The sequence below is a fragment of the Mytilus trossulus genome, chromosome 11 (genome assembly GCF_036588685.1).
Source record: "Mytilus trossulus isolate FHL-02 chromosome 11, PNRI_Mtr1.1.1.hap1, whole genome shotgun sequence".
Lineage (NCBI taxonomy): Eukaryota > Metazoa > Mollusca > Bivalvia > Mytilida > Mytilidae > Mytilus > Mytilus trossulus.
The window spans coordinates 59,444,273-59,461,707 of NC_086383.1; the positions used below are offsets into that span (position 1 = coordinate 59,444,273).

Sequence of the window (17,435 nt, forward strand, 5' to 3'; positions counted from 1 at the left end):
ACCTAATAACTAATATATCAGGGATACTTAGTGCAATGCTGTACACTAAGTAAATTGTTAACAGCAATAGAGTGCAATAAAGTATATTATCCACGTTAAAAAAAAAAAAAAAAGAATATTATCAATATCATACATTGATTGGAAATTTTCCATTCCGTAATGTTTATTTTAAGGTGTCCTTTGGTAACCAAATAACAATTCAAGTTGTTAAAAAACTAGTATGACATAGTTATTTAATTTGCTATTATGCTATGTAAAATACATTATTGATCTAGTATTTATGATAGGCATCAAAATAACATTTCTATAGATAATAGAAAATCTAGTTCATTACAGGGGCATAATTAACTGTCAAATTTCTGTCCAAGTTCACATAAAATGAATGCCAATATATATATATCAATTACATATAAAATGAATGCCCAAATTAAAAAAAAGTCTAGAATAAGCAATGAACAATGCATAGATTCAACTATAAATTTCAGCAATTAGCACAGGTATTTTAGCCTTAATGTTATCAAATTAACCATTGAGATGACCTCCAAAGACAGCCAACCAATATGATCTGATTGTATCAGAAGAAAGCCACCAGGTGCAATTGGATTTCTCTATGTCTGTTTTATATCATGTTATAGGAAAAAAAGAGTTAAAGATGTTTTTACCTGTATAAGAATTTTTTTCTTGATGAATGTTATAAGTCAAGGAAATGGTTCACTGTTTCACTTTCATTGTTTAGGTTTTATCCTTCAAAAAGCTGAACATGCTAAGAACATGCATGAACGCTCCTCCAGGTAAGGGATAAAATTGAAGCTCACATGAATACAGATCCACTTAAGGTCAAATAATTTACTTGTAAGTCAATAATACATAACATAAGCAATGTTTTTGAACTCACTTGAACAAATTTGGACTCAACCTGAAATGCATGCTTTTAAAACATTAATTATATTATTTCAAAATTCTGCTTTTATCATTTATTGAAAAACAAAAAGAATAGCATTTTGAATTTTCAAACCTTTAGAGTCAGGGATATCCTCTTTGAATTTTGCCCTTTACGTATTATAAGGACACTTGTGGTAAGGCCAAAAAAAAAATTATGTCTGTTTCCTGCTGCCAAGGCAAATAAATGAGGGTCGGTAGGTCGGGATTTTTTTTTTTTTTATATATTTTTTATTTTTGCACTCCCTGTCAGATTTGCAGTCGGTTAAATGTCATGTTTGGTTAGGGTCCGGTACCCCAAAATGATTTAATCCCTTTAAAGAAGCTTTAATTGAATAATCCTCCCAGTGCCGACATTTTTTAAACCTTAATTGTTGCACATTTGTGCTGGGAGCAGCCATTTTATTGTTTGGGCATAGTAAGATATGGATCTGGATCGGACCGGAAACGATTTTTTTCCGGAATTTAAATAAAAAGATCTAGGGTCAGGGTCGGTCGGGAAACAGGAAGCAGACATATATTTTTTTTGGGCCTAAATACATAGAATCAAAAAGAGTTGTACATGTCCATCAGATTATTTTGATATAGTGGTCTGAGTATCAAATTTTCAAGATGATTATCATTTTTAGCTCACCTGGCCCCAAGTTTTTCTAGTTTAAAAAATGTGTGAGGTGACTCAGCCAACCGACCAAGATGGCGGCCATGGATAAAAATAGAACATAGGGGTAAAATGTAGATTTTGGCTTATAACTCTGAAACCAAAGCATTTAGAGCAAATCTGACACGAAGTTAAATTGTTTATCAGGTCAAGATCTACTTGCTCTCAAATTTTCAGATGAATCGGAGAACCTGTGGTTGGGTTGCTGCCCCTAAATTGGTAATTTTAAGGAAATTTTGCTGTTTTTGGTTATTATCTTGAATATTATTATAGATAAACTGTAAACAGCAATAATGTTCAGCCAAGTAAGATCTACAAATAAGTCAACATAAACAAAATGGTCAGTTGACCCTTAAGGAGTTATTTCCCTTTAAAGTCAATTTTTAACAATTTTCATTAATTTGGTAAATTTTTGTAAATTTTTACATAACATTTTCCTCTGTAACTAAAGGACCAAGTTCGTTATATATAGAGAAAATTGTAAGTACCAAGAATGTTCAGTAAAGTAAGATCTACAAACACATCACCATCACCAAAACACAATTTTGTCATGAATCTATCTGTGTCTTTTGTTTAATATGCACATAGACCAAGGTGAGCGACACAGGCTCTTAAGAGCCTCTAGTTTGTAAATCTTAATAATCTTTTAAAAAAATCTTCTCCTCTGAAACTACTGGGTCAAATTAATCCAAACTTGGTCACAATCATCTTTGGGGTATCTAGTTTAAAAGATGTGTCCAGTTACCCGGCAATCCAACCAAGATGTCAGATACGGCTAAAAATAGAACATAGAAGTAAAATGTATTTTTTGGCTTTTAACTCAAAAACCAAAGCATTTAGAGCAAATCTGACATGTATAATCTTGTTTATCAGGTCAAGATCTATCTGCCCTGAAATTTTCAGATGAATCGGACAATCTGTTGTTGGGTTGCAGCCCCTGAATTGGTAATTTTATGGAAATTTTGCAGTTTTTGGTTATTATCTTGAATTTTATTATAGATAGAGATAAACTGTAAACATCAATAATGTTCAGCAAAGTAAGATTTACAAATGAGTCAACATGACCGAAATGGTCAATTGACCCCCTAACGAGTTATTAATTGTCCTTTATAGTCAATTTTTTACAATTTTCATAAAATTTGTAAATTTTTACTAACATTTTCCACTGAAACTACTGGGCCAAGTTCATTATAGATATAGAGATAATTTTAAGCAGCCAGAATGTGTAGTAAAGTAAGATGTTCAAACACATCACCATCATCATGAATCCATCTGCTTCCTTTGTTAATATTCACATAGACCAAGGTGAGCGACACAGGCTCTAAAAGCCTGATCTAGTTAGGTTTGTCTGCCATGTTGGTTGTAAAGCAGGGTGATCGAACTCCTCTGTATAAATGTTTTAGGGTTCAAATACTTTGTTTTATTTTCTAGGATAATTTATAAATTCATGTTTATTTGAGACATGTGGGACCTAAAAGTCTTTTCTGTTTTCTTTGTTCTCCATTTTGTTATACAAGGTCAAATTCCATAATTTATAGGCTTCTATACGGTTTGCATTAAACATGTTAAATGTATTCACTATTGACCTATGTCATTACCATTGCAAATAGATATTGACAATTGTCTATTGTAAATAAAATTGAAATAGGTGGAATTTAAACTATTTCCAATAAGTCATTTTACTTATGTGATTCATTTAGGAATAGTCACATTTTCATAGGTAAATTGAAAAAGGCAGATACAAAAGTGATACTGCATGGTTATTTCTACAATATCTAAAAACCGATATAAATCATGTAAATTGTGGTGTCTTTACTGTCGTATAATGATTTTCATGATATTGATGAAACCTTTTAAAAACTGGTTATTTGAGATTAAAAAAAGAGAATATAATGCACTGACGATTTTGATGCAAATATGGTTTGCAATAAGATTAATATAACAATTATAGCCTTTGTATTCATGAGGTGAAAAAAGAATATATCCTTGTATTCAAAGGCTGTAATTGTATAATATTGATGAAGGTATTTTCAGTATTTTGTATACAGCTTTATACAGTTAATAAGCTTTTCTTTACTGATATGTAATATAGTTACATACATGAAGGAGACAGCATCCTAACAACACAAAATACCCAAAACATGCAATTTGATCAAACTGCTTGAATTGTCTTTTAAAATGGTCAAATTTGTTTTCAAACAATTTTTTTTTTGAAGGATGTTTTAACTCAAGGATTTCAACCAGTTTAATACAGATTGTTGAACTAAGGCTTCAAAAGTAGATTTGAGCCTGCCCAACATTTTATTTATCAACCCATGTTTAATCTCTTGCATCATAACTAATGATTTTTTTGGTCAACAAGATAACATATAAAGGGATCTGGAATTCAAGGGTATATAATTTTATCACAATACCTAAATATGGATACTTCATATTTTGATGTCATGGTATTTTTAAAATTAGACCTTGTTTCTACTGTAATTTATTTGTGTCACTTTTATGACCAGAAAAGAGTACATTGTTTTGTGAAAAACTCCTTTTGAAAAAATATTGCATAAACCTCCCTTTTTTAGCTCACCTGGCCCAAAGGGCAAAGTGAGCTTTTCCCATCGTCGTCGTCCGTCGTCGTTAGCTTTTAGAAAAATCTTCTCCTCTGAAACTACTGGGCCAAATTAAACCAAACTTGGCCACAATCATAATTGGGGTATCTAGTTTAAAAAAATTGTGGCTTGACCTGGTCAACGAACCAAGATGGCCGCCACGGCTAAAAATAGAACATAGGGGTAAAATGCAGTTTGTGGCTTATAACTCAAAAACCAAACCATTTAGAGCAAATCTGACAGGGGTTTAATTGTTTATCAGGTCAAAATCTATCTGCCCTGAAATTTTCAGACGAATCAGACAACCCTTTGTTGGGTTGCTGCCCCTGAACTGGTAATTTTAAGGAAATTTTGCTGTTTTTGGTTATTATCTTGAATATTATTATAGATAGAGATAAACTGTAAACAGCAATAATGTTCATCAAAGTAAGATTAACAAATAAGTCAACATGACTGAAATGGTCAGTTGACCCCTTTAGGAGTTATTGCCCTTTATAGTCAATTTTTAACCATTTTTCATAAATCTAAGTTATCTTTTACAAAAATCTTCTCCTCTGCAACTTTTTGGCCAAATTAATCCAAACTTGGCCACAATCATTATTGGGGTATCTAGTTTAAAAAATGTGTGGCGTGACTCGGTCAACCAACCAAGATGGCTGCCATGGCTAAAAATAGAACATAGGGGTAAAATGCAGTTTTTGGCTTATAACTCAAAAACCAGGTTTAATTGTTTATCAGGTCAAGGTCTATCTGCCCTGATATTTTCAGACAAATCAGACAACCCTTTGTTGGGTTGCTGCCCCTGAATTGGTAATTTTAAGGAAATTTTGCTGTTTTTTGTTATTATCTTGAATATTATTATAGATAGAGATAAACTGTAAACATCAATAATGTTCAGCAAAGTAGGATTGACAAATAAGTCAACATAACCAAAATGGTCAATTGACCCCCTAAGGAGTAATTGTCCTTTATAGTCAATTTTTAACACTTTTCATATAAAAATTGGTAAATTTTTATTAACATTTTCCACTGAAACTACTGGGCCAAGTTCATTATAGATAGAGATAATTGTAAGCAGTAAGACAGTTTATTACAGTAAGATTTACAAACACATCACCATCACCAAAACACAATTTTGTCATGAATCCATCTGCTTCCTTTGTTTAATATTCACATAAACCAAGGTGAGCGACACAGGCTCTTAAGAGCCTCTAGTTTATCTCACCTGGCCCTAAGGCTCAAGTGAGCTTTTCTCATAACTTGGCGGTCGTCATCCCTTGGTTGTCGTCTTAACTTTTACAAAAATCTTCTTCTCTGAAACTACTGGGCCAAATTTAACTTAACTTTCGGGTATCTAATTTTAAAAATGTGTCCGGTGACTGGGACAACTGACCAAGATGGCCACCTTGGCTAAAAATATAACAAAAGGGTAAAATGTAGAATTTGGCTTATATCTCTGAATGTATGTATTTGTCTTTTTTTCTTTTTAAATAGACAACTATTTCTATTATTTCAGCATGACCTACATCTAACCAAACAAAGATTTCAGACTATATCTGTGACATTGTCTCAACAGATGTTGATTTTAGTTGTTACACTGGCTTGTTTTATATTCACCACGTAAGTATATGTATGTTTCTTTATTAGAAGATTAAGATCTTTTAGCTTGCTTCTTTTATTGTATTTTCCTTCCTCTATACCACCCTGCTCAGTTGCTCTGAAATTTGAGAGAAGTGAGCAGGCATTATCAACGACATCACAATAGTAAGGAGATATCTTTAAGCCTTTGTTTGCCAAGTATAAAACTGTCTATGATAATCAGAAAAATACCAGTAATAGAATCATGAGAATGAATATCAGATTATCTGATTTTCTACATAATTTTTATAGTAAAATATCAACCGCTTAACACAGTAAGAAAATTTAAAAAAAATAAAAATTCCTGGGCTCTCTTGCCAAACAGGTTTACAAAGTGGCTTGTGAATGTTATTTTACGATAACAGTGTTTAGAAACCTGATAATTTATATTTATTATGCTGAACAATTTGACTGGTTTCCTTGGTGATTTGACCCCTTATACATTTTGAACAGATACATTTGTAACATCATAATAAAGTGTCAACATCTGTAAAATAATATACTATTTCAGATGAGTATATAATTGTGAAGCTTCATGATCGATCAGTGTTTTCCCCAGACCTATTATAAAACTTTACTTTAAGGGAAAATTCACGATTTTTTACTTATGGTTTAAATACGTTCATAATGACATAATATATATATTCACAAAGTTTTATCGCTATATGTGCAGTAATAAAGGAGAAATTCAATAATTAATGAATAAATATTGACTACCTCCTGTAGGTTGTGACGTTTTCTCCTGGTTTTTGCATGCCAGGATTTAAAATACAATCATTAAAAGTCTTGGTTTTTAATCATATTTTAACGCAATCGTAAGCGCGCCGATGACTTATGCTTTATCTAATAACCAGCCAATAATAAGAAGATAAAACGCACAGACGTGCAATTGTACACATTCATGAGATACATTTTCTATGTTAAACGTATATATTGGAATTATTTTTGTAGACAACACAAATAGTTATAAATTTAATTTTAATTAATGCATTTTCGGACTGATAAGGTGAACAAATTAAAGTACAATTGTAAAGACAATATGTTGGTGTACTCTTATTGACCTTTTACTATCTCTGCTATGACATAAAAATGTGACTAGGTTTATACGATGTGTGAAGTCATGGTTCTGTGGCAATACTCGTAGATCAGGCTTGTTGAAAGGTAAATTGTTATATGCACTTCGGTATTTAACCACGCCTCTAGGGCACACCTTGCCAGGTGTGACTGTCTATTCGGATCAGTGGATTAAAAAAAACAAGGGAGCATTTAATACACATATTTAAAATACATATTCAAGCTGGTGACAAATAAAAATAGATCGCCGTGGAATTATTTAATTATATTTGGTGCTATTATTTTTTTGAATTCAAATAAGTTAATTTACTTAGAAATACACAATTTTCGTTTAAAGATGGGAAACTTAATTCATGTGTCAGAATGAAATGATATACACCTCTTGTCCTTAATTTTTGTTTCATAAAAAAGGGGAACTTAGAAATTAGAAATAGCTTTACCAAAGCATTTTGATTGTCTTTATTAGGCAAAAAAATGTACGAGATCACTTACATTTAGACTTTTGAAAGCCATGTATTAATTAATATCTGAAACTATCTAAAGATAACTCTACCGAAGCGGAATATAATATGTACGAATAAAGAAAAAATACTTTTGTTCTTAAAAGGTTTTAAAAAATTGACAGAAAATGTAACTTAAAGGGTCTTCTTGGAATGGAATCGAAAAATTACGAATAGATATTCTTTTCAAGTGTGAAAATTAACAATTAAATTTATTCATAATCGGGAGCGTCCTTATTATAATAGTCTTCTTCTCACAATGTATAATACTTTAGCTATTTGACCAACGATTTTTGATAAAAAAAAAAAAAAAAGACAATGAATTTAATGTCATCTTTTCCTATTTTTGAATGTAATTATAAGTCTGTTCATCTGGCAAGAATACCCCTAAAGAGGACAAGCCGTTTAATCTTTAAACTTCTGTCATTGAATAAATCCCGAAATTGATTTTAAACTTTAATACTCAATACTTTTCCTAGAAAATATTCACATCCCTCGGGGATTATAAGTGTACATCCAGTTGCATATATATTACATGAATGTCGGAACAATTGTGATGATGACGAATTTCTTCCTTTATTCGAGAACAATCTATATGATATATAAATCTGTGATTTTACTATGTTCATAACTTCGATGAACCAAACCAAGTTATATATCGACCTGTATTTAAATCAAATTGTTTCTTTTCTTCTTCTTCTTCGTTTGGTATACAATAGTCTATTGAATTTGTTGATTACATACTGTTGGCATACGTGGACTAGTCTATTTACAAAACTTTTACCCCAATTTACACAAAATGTATGTTTCTTTCTTATGTTCAATATATACATGTATATATTTTAAATTGCGCTATAGTTCTTCCGTAACTTTCTACCCAGACGTATAACGAATCGTCGACAAGTGCGTACATTTTTTTAAATCAATTATCTGTTATGTTCCAATCTGTCCTTTACTATTGACAACGAGAATATATTACATTTTCCCAAATTAACCCTTGGAAAAAATATGTAATTAGATTTTTATTTCTTCAAATCTTTTTTTTTTTTTTTTGGGGGGGGGGGGTATTATTTATAATTTTATAAATAATATTCTTTACACCAGAAATGTTATTTATAAACAAGCGTATGAGTTAGGTATATAATGACTAGTGTATTATATCACTTTCGGACACGCAAGACAGAGATGTAGTTTATACATGCACCTGCTAGTTCAGAATGGAAAGTTATAATAATCGGCCGTGTACACTGATCAATACCTACAGAAGTGAAACGATGCATGAACTTGCAAGCCTGACAGGAAATTGCTTGAATACCTGGACGTGTCACCTCACACCCCTCACAATACCTTTGGGAGTAATACCTTTAGCCATGCTGGTGATCAGATGAGGGAAGATCCGAATTTATTTGAATAAAGTTTATTACTTGAAAGAATTATGAACGAATAAGATTTTCGAAAACAATTTTCACGGAACACTTATTTATGTTTGAACTTTTTTAACTAATTCCAATATTAACAGTTTAAAAATAACAGACTATATGGTCATTTAAAAAAAAAAATAAGAACATTTTCCGTATCAAGTTAGTTAGTCAGATAAAACAACCGTATGATTGACAAGATATCGACACGCAATTACGACTACATCGGTTACTGTAGTTTTGGTCCTTTGTGTTTTATAGACATATCATGATTTTTAATTGGAAGAGATGACAAAATGGCAGAACGCAGAGAACTGATACTCAAAATTTAAAATGGATGGTGATCTCTTATCTAGCGGAATAAAACTTTAATATCTATACATTTGAGCATGTTTATACAGAATGGACAATATATAAATTTTTGATTTTTTTGCGAAGTTTCCCTTTAATACTAAGAACAACAAATCCAGTATTTTTATTAGTTGATTTATTGGTCTAAGATTGATTAAATTACTGTAAAGTTTTGTTACTATAGGTCCAGGTCTTGAATTTCAAACAATGCAATATAATTTTGATGTGATGTTCTTATTAATTAACCCTAACCCAAAATTATGGGCTTTGGACTTTGAGAATTTGTTGAAAATTGTTGAAAATCACAGTTATAAGACTTTTTTTCTAAATGCCTTCAGATATTGGGCTCATTTTTGGTATGTGAGGTAACCATGATGAGTTACAGATCAAGTTCAAGTTTTGTTCCCCTCCACTAGTTTATGCCGAAATAACGGACTTTGGACTTTGAGAATTTGTTGAAAATCACAGTTATACGGTCTTTTTTTCTAAATGCCTTCAGAAATTGAGCTGATTTTTGATATGCGAGTTAAACATGATGAGTTATATAAGTCAAGTAAAAGTTTAGTTCTGCTCCGCTAATTTTTGCTGAAATTACGGGCTTTGGACTTTGATAAATTATTGAAAATCGCAGTTATACAGATTTTTTTCTATACGCCTCCAGATGTTGAGCTGATGTTTGATATGTGAGACTACCATCATGTTTGTGTCCACATATGTTTATATTGAAATTGCAGATTTTTCAACTTTTTGGGACGGGGTCACTTTGACACATCTAGTTTTCCATTAAAATTGCAAAAGTTTTATAAGGTATGAAAAAGTTTTTTAAAGTTCTAAATTAAACAACTTGCCTTTACTATAAGCCTGGTATCTTCAATAAGTTTTGCTACCATGGCATCTTCTTACCTTGCTATTTTGATTTGAATCTGTTGTTCATGATGTAGTATTTAAAGAACCATTTTATTCCATTGACATGATTGGTTGATGTATGATGCTATGTAACCTGTCCTATCCAGGAACTAACTTGTGTTAATAATATTATCATGAAACTCAACACATAGAAAGTTCCCAGTGAGGGCAGCTTGGTTCCATTACTCAGTAGGACCATAATACATTTATCTGTAAATATAAATTAATAAAGTGCTCCACAGTGTGGAGCTTGATCCCTGTGATATGATCTTTCTAATTTTAATGCGAAATTAGAGTTTTTGCCCCAACTTCAAGGTCAACTGAACATACAAAATGATATTGCGAGTGGGCATTCGTGTACTTGGGACACATTCTTGTTTGTAGAAAGAGTCAATGAGGATGTAGAAGCATTGTGAAAAAAAGGAAAATTTACATTTTCATGTCACTCATACTGTTACCTACCAAGATCTGAATTTATTTTAGATCGTAAGTGAGAAAAAATAATACATAAACTCTATATTGTAATATGTTTTTATTTTTTAATGATATTAATTAAGCAAGCATCACTGTGGAGAGTGATTTATTGATAGACATTGTTGTACATTCGACTGGTTTCACCATAATGTAATGGCTACCATGTGTTATCACAAAATCGAATTTGTGAGCCCTGTGCTTCCATTTATAATAATCATTGATTTCAACGGATTTTGGCTGATATGTAAGATCCCAATCCTTGTTAAGTCAACATTAAAATCTCCACCTATTATGTATGGAAGTTTCTTGTATTTTGAAAATTTAATGACAGTTTGTAGAACATTTCTTGTGATGTCTTCTTTCTCTGATCCTGGCAGTCTGTACCAACCGTGGTAAGATATAGATGGGAATTTCCTACCTGTTTTTAGAACCTTTAGTATTGCTTCTTGGAATCTACCTTTTACTTTTTGTGACAAAAAATCCTCCAATGGAAAAACATCTGGTTCCCTGCACACATCCATACTATCCTTGTCAAACACTATCATCTCCCCCTTTTTTCCAAGTACTCATTAAGTATTTATCCACATTAAAAAATATGTTTTTTTTGTTTATCCTTTTAGATTCTTGGAGGGGGATCAAGTTTGGATTGTGTTCTTTAACAATTTCACTTAACACAAGTCTTCTTTTCATTGTTAATATATCCCTCCCTTTTGTTTTTAGATGGTTTCCATCAATATTCATAGAGGTATATTAACTTTAATTGCAGACATTTTATTTAGTCTATGGTTTCCCTCACTTTCTTTAATTTTAAACTCTTAAATACTAGAGATCTGTGATGTCAGAATTTAAAGGTAACCTTTTATCTTTATAGATGATTAATGGTGATTAGAGTTTAAATTTAATGAATGATTCTATTAAAAAGTAAAAAAGAAAACTCAAAATTCTCTATATTTGATATTTAAAAAAAAAAAATCACTATGTGGATATTAAAATACAATGTATTATTATTTATATTATTACCAGTACCAAATTAACCCAAGATGATGATCATCGAAAAGTCCACTCCCTTTATGGCTCAAGTGAGCTTTTCTCATCACATGGTGTCCTGCGTTGCTGACATCCTGCGTCGCAGGAATCCAGTGTTACTTGCGTCATTGGCATCCCGTGTTGATGGCGTCCAGCTTCGCTGACGTTCTGTGTTTGTTTTCCTTTAACTTTAAAAAAAAAAAAATTTTCCTCTGCAGAGGGAGTGCAATGAGGATGTATTAGAATTGTGAAAACAAGGAAAATTTACATTTTCATGTCGCTCATACTGTTACCTTACCAAGATCTGTATTTATTTTAGATTGCAAGTGAGAAATAATAATACGTAAGCTCTATATTGTAATATGTTTTTATTATTTTTATGATATTAATTAAGCAAGCAACACTATGGATAGTGATTTATTGATAGACTTTGTTGTACATTCTACTGGTTCCACCATGATGTAATGACTACCTTGTGTTATCACTAAATCGAATTTTTATCCTGGCAGTCTGTTTCAACCATGATAAGATATAGTTGGGAATTTCCTACCTGTTTTTAGAACCTTTAGTATTACTACTTGGAATCTATCTTTTACTTTTGTGACAAAAAATCCTCCAATGGAAAAACATCTGGTCCCCTGCACACATCAATACTATCCTTGTCTAAACACTATCATCTCCCCCTTTTTTCCAAGTACTTTGTATTTATCCACTTGGAGGGGGATCAAGTTTGGATTGTGTTCTTTAACAATTTCACTTAACACAAGTCTTCTTTTCATTGTTAATATATCCCTTTCTTTTTGTTTTTTAGATGGTTTTCATCAACATTCATAGAGGTATATTAACTTTAATTGAAGACATTTTATTTGCTCTATGGTTTCCCTCACTTCCTTTAAACTCTTTAATACTAGAGATTTGTGATGTCAGAATTTAAAGGTAATTTATCTTTATAGATGATTAATGGGGATTAGAGTTTAAATTTAATGAATGATTCTATTATGAAAAAGTAAAAAAGAAGACACAAAATTCTCTATATTTGATATTTATAAAAAAATATATTTACTATGTAGATATTAAAATACAATGTATTATTATTTATATAATTACCAGTACCAAATTTTTTAAAGATGATGATCATCAAAAAGTCCACTCCCTTTATGGGCTCAAGTGGCCAAATGGGCCAAGTGAGCTTTTCTCATCACATGGTGTCCTGCATTTGCTGACGACTTGCGTCACTGGAATCGCCTGTTGCTGGTGTCTCACGTCATTGGCATCCCGCGTTGATGGTGTCCATCTTCGCTTACATTCTGTGTCCTTTTACCGTTAACTTTTAAAAAAATATATTTTCCTCTGCAGAGGGGGTGCAATGAGGATGTAGTAGCTTTGTGAGGACAAGGAAAATTTACATTTTCATGCCACTCATACCGTGACCTTACCAAGATCTGAATTTATTTCAGATTGTAAGTGAGAAAAAATAATACACAAACTCTATATTGTAATATGTTTTTAATTTTTTATGATATTAAGCAAGCATCTCTGTGGAGAGTGATTTATTGATGGACATTGTTGTACATTCGACTGGTTTTCTGCATGATGTGATGATCACCTTAGATTATTGAATTGTTAGTCTCCGAGGTCAAATAGTTTGTTGACCATAGGTCCAGTACATTTTATGGCTTCCAACTAACAACAACTTCCATAACACAGTTTAAAGACTAGGCGTTGATATTTGCATGTCCAATGAATTTTGGTAATTAAGCGTTTTTTAAAATCACGTATAAACAGTTTGAACATGAAATGGAAAGTTCTTCTGATAATACCCATTAACCTGAGCATACTTCAATGATAAATCCTTGATGAATATTGTTATGTCATCTGCACTGAGAAATCTTTCTTCTCCAAAGATTATGTTAATGAATTTTGCTTGGTCTATTAGTTGAGCTGACACCAACATGATCCTGTAATAATAGGGAGATGGATTCAGATAAAAGTAAGAACATTGGTTGGTTTGAATCCCATCGTTACAGTTACTAATAATTGTACAATGCAAGACAAATTCAATTGCATGCATGACAACACCTGAGATGCTGTAACTGTTCAACACAATCAGTGGCTACTTGGAAGGAATTATCCGATGATGCTGCATTAGTTTCAATTTCCCATGATCTGGCATTGTGTGTCAATCTTTTCAGTAAGATGATATGATGATGATGATTATAATGATGATGATGATGATGATAATGATGGATGGCTGCTTAACATCTGTAGCAACAAATTGATAGAAAGAGAACATGTAAATGTAATATGAATATTAACCCTGCATGTTCAGCTCCATTTTCAACATGCTAGTTCACATGGTAACAGTTCACAGGAAGACATGTCACCTCACCTGGACACATTGTTCTGACTCCATTTCATCAGTATTTGCTCTTACTCCTCTGCTTAGTGAAGAAGCAGAAAATATGATTTCAAAGTCTTTGGATTGGTCTGGCTTTCGTTTGAACACATGAACTCCCGCACTTGAGGGGAATACTGTAACAAACGCAACAAAACAAAGATTAGAGGCTTAAATCACAGAATTCCAAGGTATAATCCACCACTATTTATTCATTCTTCAGCTATATAGCAGTTGTTACACTTTATTATCCCAGTACTTATTGATAGCAGGATTTTAATAGTCCAGTTGAAAAAACTGCTAGCCCATTCACAAAAAGTTGTCTCTGGTTATACTATCTATTCTAACACTTAACCCTACCAATGTGAATCGCTGTCCACGATACAATAAATGGTCTTTTTCTCCTCTTTTGGCAGAATGTCTTTTTTGGCCTTTTTACTTTTTGATGATAATTCAGCCTCATTTACCCCTTGGTCTACAGTTTCTAGTTTCAAAACAAATGATGTTCTAGGATGCCTCTACTAAAATAGAAATTTGTTGAATGGTTCATGCTTTCTGCAATGTCAGTTATTGGTCAATGCATCATATCCTCCAGTACAGTTAATTGAAAGTCTTGGCATGTATCTTCAAGCAGTGAAGATAAAGGATCATGAGTGCATCCACTTCATTTGAACTTTATTGGATAGTTGTCTTATTGGCAATCATACCACATCTTTTATTTTACAATGAGTAAACACATACTGAATGGTTCTTTTAAGTTTGCCAGATACCTGCAGACATGAATCAGACTACCTGCCCTATGGTTTGATTATGGGACACCTAATATATACTGTTGCAGAGAGGGATGTCACACATAGAGCTTCATCCAATGGTGTAGCATTATGGTCAAAGATGAAGATTATCCTGCCATTCAAAGTGAAAGGTGGTCCCTTTTTATAGAGACAACATGTAAGGGTGACCAAACAGTGTGACAAGTTTTTTTACTTGCTAAGGCGATATCAGTTTAAGCACTCACCTTATACATTTGTTAAAAAAAATGTTAAAAAACTGTGTCTCAGTTGCAGATAAAATGTTGTTGAGTTCTTGGTTTCTGCCATCTTTTGTGGTATAAACATTTCTTTGGTCATTATGTACAGTAATGTCCCTTAGAACCACATCATCACTAGAACCTGTGTTCCCTTGTAAGCCTTCATAGTCAGAATAGTTTAGTTTCATAGCAGGGATGATTCTACTATATAGTTTAGGGCCGCTTAACGGCCCTCAATTCCTCCAGCGGCCCCAAAAAAATTTGTGAAAATAAATTCCCAATTCAGAAAAAAGAATGAAAAAAAATCGATTTTTCCGGAATTCCGTCACCTATTTAGGTAATTATGAATTTCTCCATTTGTCTTCAAAGTGTTTTAAGATCCGAATAAGAATGATGTAAACGGAAGATTGCTAAGATAAGGTATGTTATTATGTGGTTTTCTGAGACGTTTCTCAATACCTTTGTTCTCGTTAAAGCAGACCTTTAAATGAAATATGCTTTTACTAGATCAAATACTCCCATAGCATTTTCTTCAATTAAATTGAAGAAAATGCTATGAGAATATTTGATCTCGTAAAAGCATATCGATAATAGATGATTTTTGTCAAAATGGGTCACGTAAAAGCTAGACCGAGATTACTCTGACGTCCGACGGCTGTTTTGCCAGACAAGCTGGGGTCTATATTTTAACAGTTTTCAGAGAGACCAATCGAAATCTGCATTTTGACTTTCACTTTCAAATGGACGTCAAGTTACAAGAGAGTTCGTGCCCTCAAGACTCAAATATGCAAATATTTATATTTTTTTAACTCCTTCATAGGAGATCGATGTTTAACATTTAGAAGCAACCACGTTTTTTCACCTCCTTAACAGGAGATCGGTAATTAGCATTTAGTTCCGACCACGATTACAATCGGAAGCTCTCGGACATTTGGGTAACTTGCATTGTAAATGAACGAGGTGTTACATAATGGTCATTTGCACTGTTTTCTCGTGGTCACGTGATAATCTTTGAAAATGAAAGGCAAAATGCAGAATTGGATGGGTCACTTTGAAAACTGTCTAATTATGAAAAAATTAAGGTTGGCAGGTACGTGAAACTTACATAAATGTAGAGATAAATGAAAAATGAAGAGATTGATGCCCGATTTATATAATAAAAAGGCCCTTAGTCGGCTCCGGAAACGTCAAAGCAGCACATCTATTTTGGGTAGGCAAATATCCACGTTTTGATATGGGACGAGCTGTGACGTCCCACGGCCCATTTGAAAACAACTGAAATCATCCCTGCATAGCAGTATCGGCTGTCAATGAAATGTTGTTGAGTCCTTGGTTTCTGCCATCTTTTGTTGTATAAACATTTCTTTGGTCATTGTGTACAGTAATGTCCCTTGGAACTGCATCATCACTAGGACCTGTGTTCCCTTGTAAGCCTTCATAGTCAGAATAGTTTAGTTTAGTAGCAGTGTAGGCTGCAGATGAAATGTTATTGAGTTCTTGGTTTCTGCCATCTTTCGTTCTATACACATTTCTTTCGTCATTGTGTACAGTAATGTCCCTTGGAACCACATCATCACTAGAACCTGTGTTCCCTTGTAAGCCTTCATAGTCAGAATAGTTTAGTTTCATAGCAGTATTAGCTGTCAATGAAATGTTGTTGTCATCTTGTGATTTATACCAATATCTTCCCCCATAGTGGTTTGTTTTTCCATCTAAAGCGTAGTTTTCAGGAAAGTCCAATGTAATCCTGTCAATTTGACATATGAAGGATTCATTATCAGAATTTTTTGGTTTCTTAGCAGATTGTAAATCTGGTTTGGACCTCATCTCATCATTGCGACGTTTATTTCCAGTTTTTAAATTTAAAAATAATGGATCATGATCCAACACTGCATGGGACAATTTTTCCGGTAAATCGGGAAATAGTCTTTTTATTGTGTCAACAATATTTGTTGCTTCTAACTTTCCAACTCGTTCCATTCCTGATGTTATCACAAAATCGTATTTGTGAGCCCTGTGCTTCCATTTAAAATAATCATTGATTTTATGGGATTTGGGCAGATATGTAAGATCCATCCTTGTTAAGTCAACATTAAAATCACCACCTATTATGTATGGAAGTTTGTTGTAATCTGCAAATTCAAGGACAGTTTTGAGAACATTTCTTGTGATGTCTTCTTTCTCTGACCCTGGCAGTCTGTACCAACCGTGGTAAGATATAGTTAGGAATTTCCTACCTGTTTTTAGAACCTTTAGTATTGCTTCTTGGAATCTATCTTTTACTTTTTGTGACAAAAAATCCTCCAATGGAAAAACATCTGGTTCCCTGCACACATCAATAATATCCTTGTCAAACAGTATCATCTCCCCTTTTTTTCCAAGTACATTGTATTATCCACATTAAAAAAATGGTTTTTTGTTTGTTTATC

General features: G+C 32.7%; 1 protein-coding gene and 1 long non-coding RNA gene across 13 annotated transcripts in view; one reads left to right on the plus strand and one right to left on the minus strand.

Moving 5' to 3' along the window:
• The window catches only part of LOC134691359 (potassium channel subfamily T member 1-like), a 136,540-nt gene that overhangs the window by 74,674 nt on the left and 44,431 nt on the right, over positions 1 to 17,435 (plus strand). For all 12 annotated transcript variants that reach the window (XM_063551848.1, XM_063551847.1, XM_063551846.1 and 9 more), the window contains one exon: positions 5,714 to 5,817. In XM_063551848.1, the coding sequence (XP_063407918.1) occupies positions 5,714 to 5,817 (104 nt within the window). The remainder of the gene's footprint in view (positions 1 to 5,713; positions 5,818 to 17,435) is intronic.
• LOC134691363 (uncharacterized) lies at positions 10,602 to 17,247 on the minus strand. Its single transcript, XR_010102118.1, has 2 exons — positions 17,112 to 17,247; positions 10,602 to 10,844 (listed from the first exon to the last, which is right to left on the minus strand). It is a non-coding gene; the product is annotated as an uncharacterized LOC134691363 (long non-coding RNA).